Source organism: Podarcis erhardii, assembly GCF_964252035.2.
Source record: "Podarcis erhardii genome assembly, chromosome: 18".
NCBI classification, from domain to species: Eukaryota; Metazoa; Chordata; class Lepidosauria; order Squamata; family Lacertidae; genus Podarcis; species Podarcis erhardii.
In genome coordinates, this window is record NC_138516.1 from 10,949,255 (window position 1) to 10,965,220 (window position 15,966).

The 15,966-nt window shown below is 49.1% G+C and overlaps 1 protein-coding gene across 3 annotated transcripts in view; it reads right to left on the reverse strand.

Annotated features, from left to right (window-relative positions):
- Positions 1–4,996: 4,996 nt before the first annotated feature.
- ANKRD24 (ankyrin repeat domain 24) overlaps positions 4,997–15,966 on the reverse strand; it is a 28,876-nt gene continuing 17,906 nt past the window's right edge. For all 3 annotated transcript variants that reach the window (XM_081846052.1, XM_081846051.1, XM_081846053.1), the window contains 8 exons: positions 14,947–14,985; positions 14,026–14,124; positions 13,015–13,087; positions 12,657–12,778; positions 10,238–11,851; positions 8,111–8,275; positions 5,786–5,851; positions 4,997–5,141 (listed from right to left, as the gene is read on the reverse strand). In XM_081846052.1, the coding sequence (XP_081702178.1) occupies positions 5,064–5,141; positions 5,786–5,851; positions 8,111–8,275; positions 10,238–11,851; positions 12,657–12,778; positions 13,015–13,087; positions 14,026–14,124; positions 14,947–14,985 (2,256 nt within the window). In that variant the 3' untranslated portion in view covers positions 4,997–5,063. The remainder of the gene's footprint in view (positions 5,142–5,785; positions 5,852–8,110; positions 8,276–10,237; positions 11,852–12,656; positions 12,779–13,014; positions 13,088–14,025; positions 14,125–14,946; positions 14,986–15,966) is intronic.

A 15,966-nucleotide genomic window follows, 5' to 3' on the forward strand; every position in this document is an offset into this window, starting at 1 on the left:
GATTTTATTTTTTTTAACATTAAACCAACTAAAGAAGTTTATTTTTATAAGCTTTACAAGTTTATGGTTTCAGATAATTTTTCTTGTCAGTTTCTTAATCTTAGGTTCTTACCGGCCTATACCTTCCTATTACCTCTAACTAATTATCCCAACTGTCTATCTGACTCCTCCTAACAGATTCTCTCTTCTTCTTTTTTAATAATATTTATATTTATTAAAGTTTATTAAAGTTTCAACAATTACAGAAAGAAAAAATAAACATAAAGCCCATTAAACAAAAACAAAAACGCAAAAAAGAAAATGCATCAGATCTCCTCATTACCATTCTTTCATTAGCTTATTTCCTTGACCTCCTCACACCTCCCTATTCTAGGTCTATTATCTATTTCAGCAAATCCTTTCCCTCTTTTAAATTTTTTGTCCTGTATAAAACAACAACAAAAAACCGAATTTTGCACTGAAGGCAAGGGCAGTCGTCTCCTACTCTCCCCACCATTTGTGCTGGAAACCGAGCCTTGCAAAAATATTATTTATAGCTGCTTCTAAGAGGCCCCAGAGCTTCCTTGCATACAGACAACGCCCAATCCTCAAGAAAACCTCTCTCTAGGATGGTGTTTTGTGTGTGTGTGCGTCCCATTAAATACATCCTGGGTTTTGTTCCATTCCTTTCGGAAACAAAATCTTTAACACAAGAGGGAAATCTGAACATGGTCGTGCTAATGAGTTTTTAGGAAAGGAAAAGGATGTGGGGGGGGTTGGGGGGAGAGGAGAGGGAATTGCTCACATCCCCAATAAAGAGGAGCAGGTTTGCCATAGGGTAATTTGCAGGAGAGTAAATGCCAGAATTCGCTCCTGACCAATAAGCCACAATCCCGCAGAGTCGTCCAGGCAAACAGGATGTTTGTTTCAAAGGCGAGGTGATTCACGAATTAAAAGATGATTGATGAAGGTGTTTGTGGCAATGGCTTGGAGTCGCCGGGGGCCAATAAACAGCTGGCCCCCCACAAAAAAAGAACAAGAGGCCTCCAAGGATTCAGAAAGAGTTCATGGAGTTCCCAGATGGCTTCCAGGTCCTGTTTCGTAACCGCAAAGCACATTCTTAAATCCTGGGCGAATTTAAGAACATGGGAAGATACAGGGGCGTATTAAAAAAAACAAAAACCTTTAAGGGGGTGGTTATAAGGAAAAACTGCTCCTTTATGGGTACCCAAGAGCCCATGTAGAGTCCTTAAGTAGGTTTTCTATTGGTAGGAGAAAACAACAGAGGCCAAGCAGAGAATATTGAGAAGCAAAGCAGCTAGTAAGTCTGGTCTTTATTAAACTGTTACAACAGGGTCCTCACTCCCCACATTCTGGAGGAACCCATAACAATGGTGCACAAGCCCCTATATAGACTCCCCTGTAGCTCAAGACCACCCCCAAAACATCACACATACATCCCAGAAAGAGGTGGTCCCCAGCAGAAATGGGAGTGTTGCTTCTCTCCTGTCTGCCAGGAGACCTGATCAATCATGCCTTATCAATTGCCTTTTCTGGGTAGCCTGGCCATTCCTTGGAGACGGTCAATACTCAGTTCCTGAATCTCTTACGCATATTGATAAGTGTGCTCAGCTGAACAGATACTTACCAGACTGTGTTTGAAAAGGGAGGTGTAAGTTCCTACAGTCCAAAGACCATTGGAAAGCTTTCCCCATTTCCTTCCTCTTTGCAGAGAAATATTCAAGGTCAATTTGGGAGAGTCCAAATGGCTTCAGGATTGCTCTCCTGTTCACGTGGTTTATATACTTATGGGTGTGTTTCCCTTGTACATTTATGAACACATGGGAGAAATGTTGGAGGGTGTGAAGTTATAAAAGATTCCAGGACTAGATGCCCTTCCAATTCTACGAATCAATGAAATCATGTCATTATTATCCATTATTGTCTTCTTGGAGAAGGATTAGCGTAGGGCACAGCCCCTACTCTCTCATTTTAAATCTATCTCACCCGAACAAAAGCAAATCTCCCTTTTCGTAACAGGAAATAACGTAGAGTCTTGGTCAGTTTTTATTTCTGCAGAAACAGAGGCCTCGGTTGAGGAGAAGACATAAATAAAAGGAATCTGGCTTCGGACTAGTAGGCAGCCCAAAGTCACACCACCTTCCTTTCCCAAGCTGAGAAGCGAGGAGGTCAAGTCTTCTGGGAATTCCCGTTCCTGACAGCTCGGCAGGAAAGGGTCTTTGTGACCTCCATTGTTCCCTGTCCACACTTGGGGCTGGTGCAGCCAACAGATAAGGGACGCAAAGAGCCCACAGCTTCTTGGAATCCTGACGTCTGAGCGTGATCGATGGCTCCCCTCGACGGATTGCCACCACTTTCCTGGAAGCCGACACAACACACCTAGACAAGGTCACCCTCTGCGGACTCTAGGACCCGTCAAGGAACAAAGCTGGACACTGAGAGATTCAGGAGGGATGAGGGGAAAGGCATCTAGTTGTGGAATCTGTCCCCTCCAACATTTCTACAATGGAAATAGGGACGTCCTATTCCGTCCCCTCCAATGTTTCTCCCCTGAAAATAGGGACGTCCTATTCCATCCCCTCCGTTTCTCCCCTGAAAATAGGGACGTCCCATTCCATCCCCTCCAACGTTTCTCCCCTGAAAATAGGGACGTCCTATTCCATCCCCTCCAACGTTTCTCCCCTGAAAATAGGGACGTCCTATTCCATCCCCTCCAACGTTTATCCCCTGAAAATAGGAACGTCCTATTCCATCCCCTCCAATGTTTCTCCCCTGAAAATGGAGACGTCCTATTCCATATTAGGTATTTAGGCCTTTAAATGCAGACAGAATCAGATCTCTCAGCCCTGCCTAGCACCAAGTTAGACAGGACTGGAAAACTCCACCTAGTAGCCCTGTGGCTCCACCTAATGGCTGCCTGGGAGAGGGCATGTAATTGCAGAATTGTAAGGGACCCCAAGGGTTATCCAGTCTGACCCGCTTCAATGCAGGAATCCATGACAGGTGTCCATGCAACTGACCCCTGCTTAGAAACCTCCAAGGAAGGAGAGTCTACCTCCTTCCATCCCACAGTCGAACGGCTCCGATTGTCAGAAAGCTCTTCCTGATGTTGAGTCCAACTCTCCTTTCCTGCAACTTGAAGCCATGGGTTTGAGTCCTACCCTTGGGCGGGTGCCACCACCAAGAAGACCCTCTGCCTGGTTCCCTGTAACCTCACTTCTCACAGCGAGGGAACTGCCAGAAGGCCCTCGGAGACGGACCCCGGTGTCTGGGAAGAACAATGGGAGTGGAGACTCTCCTTCGGGTCTACTGGGCCATTTAGGGCTTTCAAGGTCAGCACCAACACTTTGAATTGTGCTTGGAAACATCCTGGGGGCCAATGTAGGTCTTTCAGGACCGGTGTTATGTGGTCCCGGTGGCCACTCCCAGTCCCCAGTCTGGCTGCCGCATTCTGGATTAATTACAGTTTCGGGGTCACCTTCAAAGGCAGCCCCACGTAGAGCGCATGGCAGTAGTCCAAGCGGGAGATAACCAGAGCATGCACCACTCTGGAGAGACAGTCTGTGGGCAGGGAGGGTCTCATCCTGCGTACCAGATGGAGCTGCCCTGGACACAGAATTAACCTGCGCCTCCATGGACAGCGGTGAGTCCAGAATGACCCCCAGGCTGCGCACCTGGTCCTTCGGGGGCACAGTTGCCCCATTCAGGACCAGGGAGTCCCCCACACCTGCCCACCCCCTGTCCCCCCAAAAACAGTCCTTCTGTCTTGCCAGGATTCAACCTCAATCCGTTAGCCGCCATCCATCCTCCATTCTCCTTCGAAAGGCTAATACAAGGAGACCGAACGAGCAAAGATCGGAAGTCAGCATAGATGCTTTATTGCCATGGGTGGTAAGAAGAAACAAGACAGTGACTTTCTTGAAAGCTCCTCCATTCAGCCCCCAACGTTAACGCAGACCCCCTCCCCATTCCCACCCCCCCCCCATGCTTGTGACCCTGACTCCCGTCCCCCAGCCATGGCCTGCAGACCAGATATTCAGCTGTCCCACTCCAAATATTTGTGGACTCCAAACCGAGTTTATTTCTTCGTCTTTTAATGCAAAATAAAAAATCAATCAATCAATGAGGGTTGCCAACTCCCCGACTGTTCGAGTGCACAGGAGCAGATCCAGGAAAGGAGTTGGCAACCTGTATTTTACTGACTCCATCAATCCACTCATTTTCATGAATCATACAGCAAACGAAACAAAACAGAAATCTTTGGGGTTTTCCTAAAAGAAAATAAAAGCTCAACAGCTCTTGCGGTGTCCTGGTTTTTTGCTTTTTGAAATATAGAAACCCTACATTCCTGCCCAAGAAGGAGGGAAGGAAGGAAGGAAGGAAGGAAGGAAGGAAGGAAGGAAGGAAGGAGGGAGGGAGGGAGGGAGGGAGGGAGGGAGGGAAGGAAGGAAGGAAGGAAGGAAGGAAGGAAGGAAGGAAGGAAGGGAGAGAGAGAGAGAGAGAGAGAGAGAGAGAGAGAGAGAGAGAGAGAGGCTGGCCCGGTGAGCATTGCGAGTGAAAGGGTTATTTGATCCCGGTTTCCGTCGCCCAGAGGCTCTAACCGCTACGCCGTGCTGCCCCTGGCGAGAAACGGCCTCTGCCCAACCCCGCAAGCACCTGTCCCATCTGAAGCATGGGCTATCACAGTGTGACGGCAGGTGGATGTTCCACAGGTGCGGCTTTGCCCAGAAGGGAGGTGCAGTGATGGAGGACAGTTAAACCTGGTGGATTTCCGCCTGCTGGAACGGCCCATTTAAACCCTTTGAAGGTGGTGATGGGGGGGCAAAGTCTTCCTCGCAGGCGCTCCCCGAGGACAGAAAAGGCAAAGTCCGTGAGGATAGGGGTCCAGGAAGACTCTTGAGCAGGCGAGGCAGGCAGCTTGCGTTCGAGGGGAAGGGAGTGGGAAGGGGCTGAGCTGCAGTGCAGGGCTGGCCGGCTGGCATGAAAGGAAGGGAGTGTTCTCCAATATGGAAAAGCCCCCCCCCCCCCCCGGTTTGAAATGGGCGGTCCTCTTTTCCCAAATCTCATCTGCCTTGTTCCTGGAGTCTTTGCATCTTCAGAATCTGGAAGAGGATTCTCTGAATGTCCTCATCCATGTGTCCCTGGAGAGAGAGAAATATTATTATTGTTGTTGTTGTTGTTGTTGTTGTTGTTGTTATTACAGTGGTACCTCGGGTTAAGTACTTAATTCATTCTGGAGGTCCATTCTTAACCTGAAACTGTTCTTAACCTGAAGCACCACTTTAGCTAATGGGGCCTCCTGCTGCTGCCGCGCCACCAGAGCACGATTTATGTTCTCATCCTGAAGCAAAGTACTTAACCCAAGGTAATATTTCTGGGTTAGCGGAGTCTGTGACTTGAAGCGTATGTAACCTGAGGTACCATTGTATTATCATAATCATCATCATCATTTAAAATTATTATCATTTAAAATGATTGTTGTTATTTAAAGTTATTATTATTTAAAGTTATTGTTATTTAAAATTATTGTTATTTGAAATTGTTATTATTATTTAGAATCATAGGCAGCCCTGTTTAGGGAAGTTTTTAATGTTTAATGCTTTATTGTGTTTTTAATATTCAGTTGGCTGGGGAAGCTCAGCCGGATGGGCGGGGTATAAATAAATTATTATTATTATTAAGGAGGATCTGTATGGACAAAGTCTCCCTCCGGGTTGCCCTCCAAGCCTCTGCCCGCCCCCAAACATACCCAGCCCCAATCCCGCAACCTGGCAGGTAAACTCACCTGGATGGCATAGAGAAGGTGTCCCCTGTACAAAGAAACGATATTGCCATGCCGTCGCTCAGCCTCCTGGAAGCAGAATGAAAAAGGTTTCGAACCCGGGAACCACGTCCCCAAGCCATCGTTGTAAGAATTCTAGGCTCTCAAATGGACCGCCCCCCGGCTGAAAAAGTCTGCTGACCCCTGGAATAGGATGTCCCTATTTTCAGGGGAGAAACGTTGGAGGGGATGGAATAGGACGTCCCTATTTTCATTGGAGAAACGTTGGAGGGGACGGAATAGGACGTCCCTATTTTCAAGGGAAAAACGTTGGAGGGGATGGAATAGGACGTCCCTATTTTCATTGGAGAAACGTTGGAGGGGATGGAATAGGACGTCCCTATTTTCAGGGGAGAAACGTTGGAGGGGATGAAATAGGACGTCCCTATTTTCAAGGGAGAAACGTTGGAGGGGATGGAATAGGACGTCCCTATTTTCATTGGAGAAACGTTGGAGGGGATGGAATAGGACGTCCCTATTTTCAGGGGAGAAACGTTGGAGGGGATGAAATAGGACGTCCCTATTTTCAAGGGAGAAACGTTGGAGGGGATGGAATAGGACGTCCCTATTTTCATGGGAGAAACATTGGAGGGGATGGAATAGGACGTCCCTATTTTCATTGGAGAAACGTTGGAGGGGATGGAATAGGACGTCCCTATTTTCAGGGGAGAAATGTTGGAGGGGATGGAATAGGACGTCCCTCTTTTCAGGGGAGAAACGTTGGAGGGGATGGAATAGGACGTCCCTATTTTCAGGGGAGAAACGTTGGAGGGGATGGAATAGGACGTCCCTATTTTCAGGGCAGAAACGTTGGAGGGGATGGAATAGGACGTCCCTATTTTCAGGGGAGAAACGTTGGAGGGGATTTAATAGGACGCCCCTATTTTCAGGGGAGAAACGTTGGAGGGGATTTAATAGGACGCCCCTATTTTCAGGGAAGAAACGTTGGAGGGGATGGAATGGGACGCCCCTATTTTCATGGGAGAAATGTTGGAGGGGATGGAGTTATCCGACCCCCGAGCCGTCTGAAGGTAGCCCTGTATAGGGAAGTGTTTTTTAAAATGTTTCATTTTATTATGCTTTTCATATATGTTGGAAGCCGCCCAGAATGGCTGGGGCAACCCAGGTAGATGGGGGGAGGTGTATAAAGAGTAAAATTATCATTATGCAATGGGACGTCCCTATTTTCATCGGAGAAATGTTGGAGGGTATGTTTCTGCGACATGTGTATGATATTTGTTGGGCGATTTCAGGGCTGGGCAATTTTGAAAGTCTTTTAAAATACCTTTGCTCTGGGTCCTCACCTGTTTGCAGGGGGGGCAGGCAGAACTCAGTTGCAACAGAAAAATAAATATCTTCCTTGCTTTCACTGGATTCTGCCTGCATCCATTCTTTTCTGACTTAGGGGGCACTGAGGAGCTGGGCTACCAAAGCAGACCCTGAATTTTTCCTATAACAGGAGTTGCGTGTAACAATATTCTGGGGACGTCAGCGAGAGATGAACTCCCCTTGGCTCACTCCATAATTAATCCCGTAAACCCAGATTACTTTCCCCAAACACTGACTCATCATGCAGGAATTAATCTGGATCGGCCAGGATTAATTACAGAGCCAAGCCTTTTGGCAAGAGGTCTCGGGACTGTGACATCACAGGCAAGGATCCGCCACGCAGATTACTCGGGCAGGGCGGCCGAATCATGTCATGTTTTCGGTAAGACTCCGTGCGCCGAATTTCAGGGAAGGAACTGGTCATTTTTAACGATGGGCGGCTAGCCGGCAGAACTCACCGCTACAAGATGCCGCGGCGGCCGAGAATGAACGAATGAATGAATATTTGCGTCAGCTGTGCTGATCGCCAAAGAATGGATGTTTTTGAATTATGGTGCTGGAGGAGACTCTTGAGAGTCCCATGGACTGTAAGAAGATCAAACCTCTCCATTCGGAAGGAAATCAGCCCTGAGTGCTCACTGGAAGGACGGATCTTGAAGCTGAGGCTCCAAGACTTTGGCCACCTGAGGAGAAGAGAAGACTCCCCGGAAAATACCCTGATGCTGGGAAAGATGGAGGGCAGAAGGAGAAGGGGACAACGGAGGACGAGATGGTTGGACAGTGTTCTCGAAGCTACCAGCATGAGTTTGACCAAACTGTGGGAGCCAGGAGTGCCTGGCGTGCTCTGGTCCAGGGGGTCACGAAGAGGTGGACACCACTCAACGACTCAACAACAACAACAACAGGGGATGGCCCCCATCGTCCGCTTCCTCAACAAGCTGGCCCCCACGAAATACTCACGGCCAACTGCTGCTCCAGATCTCGGATTCGGCCCTGGAGAGTAGCAACCTCTTGCCGCGACTCGACCTTTGGTGAGGTGGCTTTGGCCGAAGCCTCGCCCGACAGCTCCGAGAGGTCGTTCAGGGCTTCCTTGAGTTTGAAGACTTCTTTGGAAAGCTCTGTGATCTGGAAGGCAGCAAAGAGGCAATTTATTCTCCCGGTGCCCGCCCATTCCGACGTTTCCCCCCAATCAAAGAGCATCGCGAAACTAAAGTTGTTTTGGTATTTCCTCCTCCGTCCAAGCCCATTTTCCTTTCGTGCTGCGTCTCCCGCCCCAACTGCGAATCCGTAAGCTGCTGCAAATATTTTGCAAGGGTTCCTGGGTGCAGCTTCTTGCTAGCTTCGGTATGGAAACTGTGCAAAATTTGTGTACAGGACATTTGATTTTCCATAGTTGTAGCCAAAAGTTAGCAGCGTTGGAATAACAGTTGTAGTTTAAGGGCAAATTTTGGACACAGTGGAGAGATAAAAAGATTTGGGTTATTATAAAAGATTCCGGTAGGATATGATTAGCAATAGGGACCCACAAAGGGGAGGACGGAAGTTCGGGAGATTTTTGTCAACTTGTTTTTATGATTTATGTTTGTTATACAGTGATCCCTTGGTTCTCAAACATCTTGGTTCTCAAACAACTTGGAACCCAAACACGGCAAACCCAGAAGTAAGCATTGCAGTTTGCAAATCTTTTTTGGAAGCCGAACATGCTCAGTTTTGAGTGTTACACTGAGGTCTGTCTGTTTTTGCTATTTATTTTACGTTTTTGTTTCTGCGGCTCTTTTTCGTTTTGTTTTTGCGACTGTGCGGAAGAACCCAGTTCAGCTACTGATGGATTGATTGATTTTGTGACTGCAGCACATTGATTATTGCAGGCATAGGCCAGTTCCGGCCCTCCAGATGTTTGGGACTACAATTCCCATCACCCCTGACTGGTCCTGGGTCCTGTTAGCTAGGTCCTGTTAGCTAGGGATGATGGGAGTTGTAGTCCCAAACATCTGGAGGGCCGGAGTTTGCCTATGCCTGGATTCTTGTTTTTATTTTATGGATTGATAATCTCATTAGATAGTGAAGTCCATGTTAAATGGCTGTTTTAGGGGTTTAAAAGTCTGGAACAGATTAATCCGTTTTGCATGACTTTCCATGGGAAAGCGCGCCTTGAATTTTGGAACGCTTTGGTTTTGGAACGGAATTTCCGGAACGGATTAAGTTTGAGAACCAAGGTACCACTGTACAGTGGATGCTCAGGTTTCGAACATGATCCATGTGGGATGCATGTTCGCAACCCACAGCGGCACATCTGCGCATGCGTGGGCTGCGATTTAGCTCTTCTGCACATGCGCGACCACCGAAACCTGGAAGTAACCCGTTCCGGTACTTCTGAGTTTTGGCGGGTCCGTAACCCAAAAAAACCACAATCTGAAGCGTCTGTAACCCCGAGGTATGACTGTATTTGCAAAATTTCAGTTTGAAAAACCAACCAAATAAATACAGGTGAAACTCGAAAAATTAGTATATCATGGGAAAGTTCCTTGATTTCAGTAATTCAACTTGAAAGGTGAAACTAATACATGAGAGACTCGTGAGATGTGTCAAGCCTTGATTTGTTCTACAGGTGAAACCCGAAAAATTAGAATAGTGTGGGAAAGTTCCTTGATTTCAGGAATTCAACTTGAAAGGTGAAACTAATATATGAGATAGACTCGTGACATGCAAAGCGAGATATGTCAAGCCTTGATTTGTGATAATTGTGATGATCATGGCGTACAGCTGGTGAAAACTCCAAATTAACCATCTCAGAAAATTAGAATATTCAAGGAAATCAGCAAAACAAGGATTGCAAATTGAACGAGATTGGACCTCTGAGAAGTAGAAGCACATCTCGCTTTGCATGTCGCGAGTCGATCTCATATATTAGTTTCACCATTCAAGTTGAATTCTTGAAATCACGGAACTTTCCCACGATATTCTAATTTTTCGAGTTTCACCTGTAAATATTGGTGGGCTTCTAGAGATGAAGCCTTCCGATTTTATTTCCCAAACCCAAACAGATGTGTCTGCTCCTCCTCGGAGCGTATGCACGCCCGCACTCACTTTGCGGTCCTTTTCCTTCACCAGCTTGGCCGAGTCCTCGATGTGGCTGTGCAGTTCTCGGATCCGCTCTGACTCGGCCCGCAAGCCTTGCAGCTGCTTCTCAGCGGCCGCCAGCTGGGCCTCGGCCGCGTGCTTCTCGCTTTTCATGAAGAGGGCCTCTCGCTGGACCTGGAAGACCTCTGTGCAGGTCCGCTCGTGCTTGCGCCCCAAATCGGCCAGCTTGGCGCTCAGGGCGTCTGCCTCGGCCTGCAACTGGGCGCGGAGCTCCTCGTGCGCCTCCTTCGAGACGGCTCCCTTCAGAACCACCTCCAGCTCCTCCTTGAGTCCCGCGATCTCCTGGTCCTTGGCCTTCAGCTCTTGCTCCAGAAGCTTCGACTTGGCCTTCAGCTCCCACAGGGTCCCCTCCAGTGCCTCCTTGGCCCGGGCGTGTTCAGCGAGGGGCACAGACCCACGCCGACAGGTCTCCGCCACCTCCCGCGCTTCCGCCAACTCCTTCAAGGTGCCCTCGTGCCGCTTCTTCAGCTCCAAGAGGCTCTTCTCCGCCTCAGAGAGGGAGGTCCTCAGCTTGCCTGCCGCGTCCTCCTGCTTCTGTCGAGACGCCAACTCCTCCTTGGCGGACCTCAGCTCCTCCGCCAGTGCCTTGTGGCCTTTCCGGAGCTGTTCCGCCTCAGTCTCGGCCGCCTGGCGCTGCCCCTCAAGGGCGTCCAACTGGCTCCGCAGTTGGCCGGCTTCCTCCCTCAGGCTCTGACTCCCTTCCTCTTCCAGCTGCTGGGTCTTCTCCTTCAGCTCCCTCACCTCGTCCTCCATGGAAGCGCACCTTGCCAGCAAGGCCTCCTTCTCTCTGGAGACCTCATCTAAGGAGACCTTCATCTCCTTGTCCTCCTCCACGGCTGCTTTCTCCTGAGCCCTCAGACGTCCCTCCAGATCCTTCACCTTCCGATCTCGCTCCTCAAGGTCCAACCGAGCCTGGTGCAAGGCGGTCTTCGTCGTCTCTGGACCAGCTGCTTCCTCCTGAGCCCTGAGGCGTCCCTCCAGATCCTTCACCTTCTGATCTCGCTCCTCAAGGTCCATTCGAGCCCGCTGCAAGGCTGTCTTCGTCGTCTCCAACTCGGTCCTGGAGCTCTCCAACAGCTCCTTCTCCTCTACAGACAAGATACCCAGCTCCATCTGTTCCTGGAAGAGCTTCACTTCCGCTAGGGCTGCCTGGTACTTCTCCCGGGTGGCGCTGAGCTCCTTGGCCAGCTCCTCCATCTCCTCCTTCCTGGCTCCCGCCTCTGCTTGGCTTCCGTCTCCTTCCGTCCCCAAACCGGAGCTCCCCTCCGCCGCTGTCCCCCCGCCACCCCGAAGGGCCGGGAAGCTGCTTTTCTCCAGGGCCAGTTTGAGGGCCTGGATTTGCTTCTCGTGGTCGGCCTTCAGCTGCTCGTACGCCTCCGCCGGGATGAGCTTGCAGGACGACTCACCAGCTCCATCGACGGACTTCAGGGCCTCCTGGGCTTCTGCGTGTTGCTCCTTCAAGCGGTCAAACTCGGACCGGAGCGAATCGTACAGGATGATGGGGATGAAGTCGGCCGAGATGTCGGCGTCGCTCTCATCCTTCTCGTAATTCTCCAGGACCTGCAAGAGATGGGAAGTTAGTTGGTGTGGAGGACTCCCTGGTCCTGAATGGGGTGACTGTGCCCCCTGAAGGACCAGGTGTGCAGCCTGGGAGTCGTTCTGGACACCCAGCTGTCCATGGAGGCGCAGGTCAGTTCTGTGTCCAGGGCAGCTCCATCTGGTATGCAGGATGAGACCCTCCCTGCCCACAGACTGTCTCTCCAGAGTGACGCATGCTCTGGTTATCTCCCACTTGGACTACTGCCATGCGCTCTCCATGGGGCTGCCTTTGAAGGTGACCCGGAAACTGCAACTAATCCAGAATGCGGCAGCCAGACTGGGGACTGGGAGTGGAGACCCCATAACACCAGTGCTGAAAGATCTTCATTAGCTCCCAGTACGTTTCCGAGCACAATTCAAAGTGTTGGTGTTGACCTTGAAAGCCCTAAACGGCCCAGTATCCCTGAAGGAGCGTCTCCACCCCGGACACCGGGGTCCCTCTCCCGAGGGCCTTCTGGTGGTTTCCTCCCTGCAAGAAGCGAGGTTACAGGGAACCAGGCAGAGGGCCTTCTCGGTGGTGGCTCCCTCCTGTCGGATGTCAAGGAAATAAACAACTACCTGACTTTTAGAAGACATCTGAGGGCAGCCCTGTTTAGGGAAGCTTTTAATGTTTGATGTTTTATCGCGTTTTTAATATTCTGTTGGGAGCCGGCCAGAGTGGCTGGGGAAACCCAGCCAGATGGGCGGGGTATAAATAAGTAATTATTATTATTATTATTATTATTATTATTATTATTATTATTATAGCTGGGAGTTCTCCATTTACCTGTATCTTCTCCATCAGCTCCTTGTTCTTCTGGGTCAGGGAATCAACCTGTCCTTGCAAAGTCGCCAGGAGTTCCTCGGTGGAGACGCTCAAGCTCTTTTTAGAGAGCAGAAGCTCAGCCCCTGTCAAAACAAGAGCAACTTTAAAGAAAAGCCGAAATCCCGCGGCAACGCATTGCGCTGCAGAGTCCGATTTTGACTCAATTCGTCATATTTCAAATGAATCCCAATAAATAACAATAACATGACGGAACGTAACAGAACATCGCAAACGCCTGCCATCTTTGCTGATTCTACATATTCAAATAAGGTCCTCGAGGGGGGGAAACGCGACCATTAAATACTACTAACAACCATACCTGGGAATTCGAGGAGGTCTCCCTCTTCATCTTGCAGGGTTTCAATGTCATAGCTGGTGTTTTCCTTCTCGTTCTGTGTGGGGCAGGGGAGAGCAGAAAAAAGAGGCTCAGGCAGGGCAAGATCAACATGAGCCGCTATGGACTGCCGGCTGCCCATGGAGGCGCAGGTCAGTTCTGTGTCTGCCAGCTCCATGGACAGGTGCGCAGGATGAGACCCCCTCCCTGCCCACAGACTGTCTGGCCAGAGTGGTGCATGCTCTGGTTATCTCCCGCTTGGACTCCTGCCATGCGCTCTCCGTGGGACTACCTTGGAAGGTGACACGGAAACTGCAACTAATCCAGAATGCGGCAGCCAGACTGGGGACTGGGAGCAGTTGCCGAGACCGCATGACACTGGTCCTGAAAGACCTACATTGGCCCCCAGGACATTTCCGAGCACAATTCAAAGTGTTGGTGCTGATCTTGAAAGCCCTAAACGGCCCTGTAGACCTGAAGGAGCGTCTCCACCCCGGACACCGGGGTCCATCTCCAAGGGCCTTCTGGTGGTTCCCTCCCTGCGAGAAGCGAGGTTATAGGGAAGCAGGCAGAGGGCCTTCTTGGTGGTGGCACCCGCCCTGTGGAACACCCTCCCATCAGACGTCAAGGAGATAAACAACTATCTGACTTTTAGAAGACATCCATTTAGGGAAGTTTTTAATGACTGACGTTTTGTTGTGTTTGTAATATCCTGTTGGGAGCAGCTCAGAGTGGCTGGGGAAACCCAGCCAGATGGGCGGGGTATAAATAATAAATTATTATTATTATTATTAGACCAACAAGGTTTCCTAGCCTGACCAAGACTATCAGGGATGCTTGCCCCCTGCAAATCCAGATGTCTAGCATATCCCACCACAGATATTGGCTCGTAGGGAACAATGCTATTATTGGGGTAAACCCACGGAAATAACACCCGTTGTTTTCGCGAATCTGCTGTGTATTTCAAACCCCACCGATGCACATGGCTTGCGATACCTCCACAGATGACAGGCGGCTCCGCAAAGCCGCCAACTCTCTCCCAAGGTTTTCCTTTTCCCCAACTTTCTCCTCCAGCTGTTTCTGAAGCTCTTCCACCTGGTGGGGCAGAGAGAGAAAGAAATTGATCCATTCATTTAGGTAAACGTTTGCAAAACCCCTTATGGTTTTGATCTATGGGCTACCATTAAAACGAGGCTGCATTTCAAATTGTATCTTAACCCGTATTTTAATAAATTGGATGTACATTTCCAAAATATAAGATAGAAAGCAAATAAAATAAAACCGACATGCAGCAACAGTGTTTTGCGTTGTGTCGGCTCCTCTGGTGTAAGTCATGGGCCCCACCTGCTCCCTAAAATATCCCTGGTTTGCTCCTTTCTATATATAGGGTACCTACATTCTGCATGGACTGGTTGCAGGGCAACATGTGCAAATGGCTTGAGATACCTATGAGGTCCATAAATTACCATATAGCATATATTCAACACAAAAAACCAGCGATAATTTGTTGTTAACAAAGGACATATAAAGGGCCCCATTACCTTCAGTAGCTTAGGACCTCATCAAACCCAAATCCGGCCCTGGTTCCAACATTTTAAAACATGAAGCAATAGAAGCAAAAAGCTAGCTGAAAGCAGAGATTGGAGGGCCATCTGTCTGGGCTGCTTTAGCTGAGATTCCCACATTGCAGGGGGTTGGTCTAGATGGCCGCTGGGGGTCCCACCCAACTACGATTCTAGGATCAGCACGGGGGCAATGGGTTCCCTTTTCTAAGAAACGGCATCTTTTAAACTCAAGCCTTTCTCACCCCCTCCTCTCCCGGTCATCTCAATTTGCTGCGGTGTTTAATAAATGCAGTTTTCTTGGTCCTTTTTTAAACCATCCTCGAATATTATCTCGGGCAGATAATAGGCTCACCTGCTTCTGAAGGGTATGCAAAGACCCATCGTCCAGTCGCTAATGGAGACAAAAAAAGGAAGAGATGGACGGGATTAATACAGCCTGAGAATATATATATATATATATATATATATATATATATATACACACACACACACACACACACACACACACACACACACACACACATTTATAATACTACTTTTTCATATTATTTATGTACAAAAGGACCCTAACCATGTCTACTGTGACCTGAGTCCTATTCAATTCAACAGGGTTTTACTCTTAGGTAAGTGGAGCCGTGGGACTCGGGTGGCGCTGTGGGTTAAACCACAGAGCCTAGGACTTGCCGATCAGAAGGTCGGCGGTTCGAATCCCCGCAATGACGGGGTGAGCTCCCGTTGCTCGGTCCCAGCTCCTGTCAACCTAGCAGTTCGAAAGCACGTCAAAGTGCAAGTAGATAAATAGGTACCGCTCTGGCGGGAAGGTGAATGCCGTTTCCGTGCGCTGCTCTGGTTCGCCAGAAGTGGCTTAGTCCTGCTGGCCGCATGACCCGGAAGCTGTACGCCGGCTCCCTCGGCCAATAAAGCGAGATGAGCGCAGCAACCCCAGAGTCGCCCGTGACTGGACCTAATGGTCAAGGGTCTCTTAACCTTTACTTTAAGTGGAGCCATATAAGGAAGCCTGCCATTTCTCCATCACAGCTTTGCACAGGCCGTTACTCAAAAGCACTCTGCACATGCCTCTGTAACCCTCGCTGCCTGTATTCATGTTTAAACGTAAACTACTTATTATGCACTGACGTTTAATTTTGCTGTTTACTATGGCATCCTAATGGGTTATTGAACATTGCTTTATTCGATATGAGCTGTTTATCTCAAAGCCATTGTGACCGTTTTTAATATCGGACCAGATTGTCGCTATTAATGTTTGACATTTTATCATTACAGTGGAACCTCGGTTTTCGAATGTCATCCATTCCAGAAGTCCCGAAAAGTCCGAAAACCAAGGATCAAAGGGACTGCCGGCAAGTTTAAT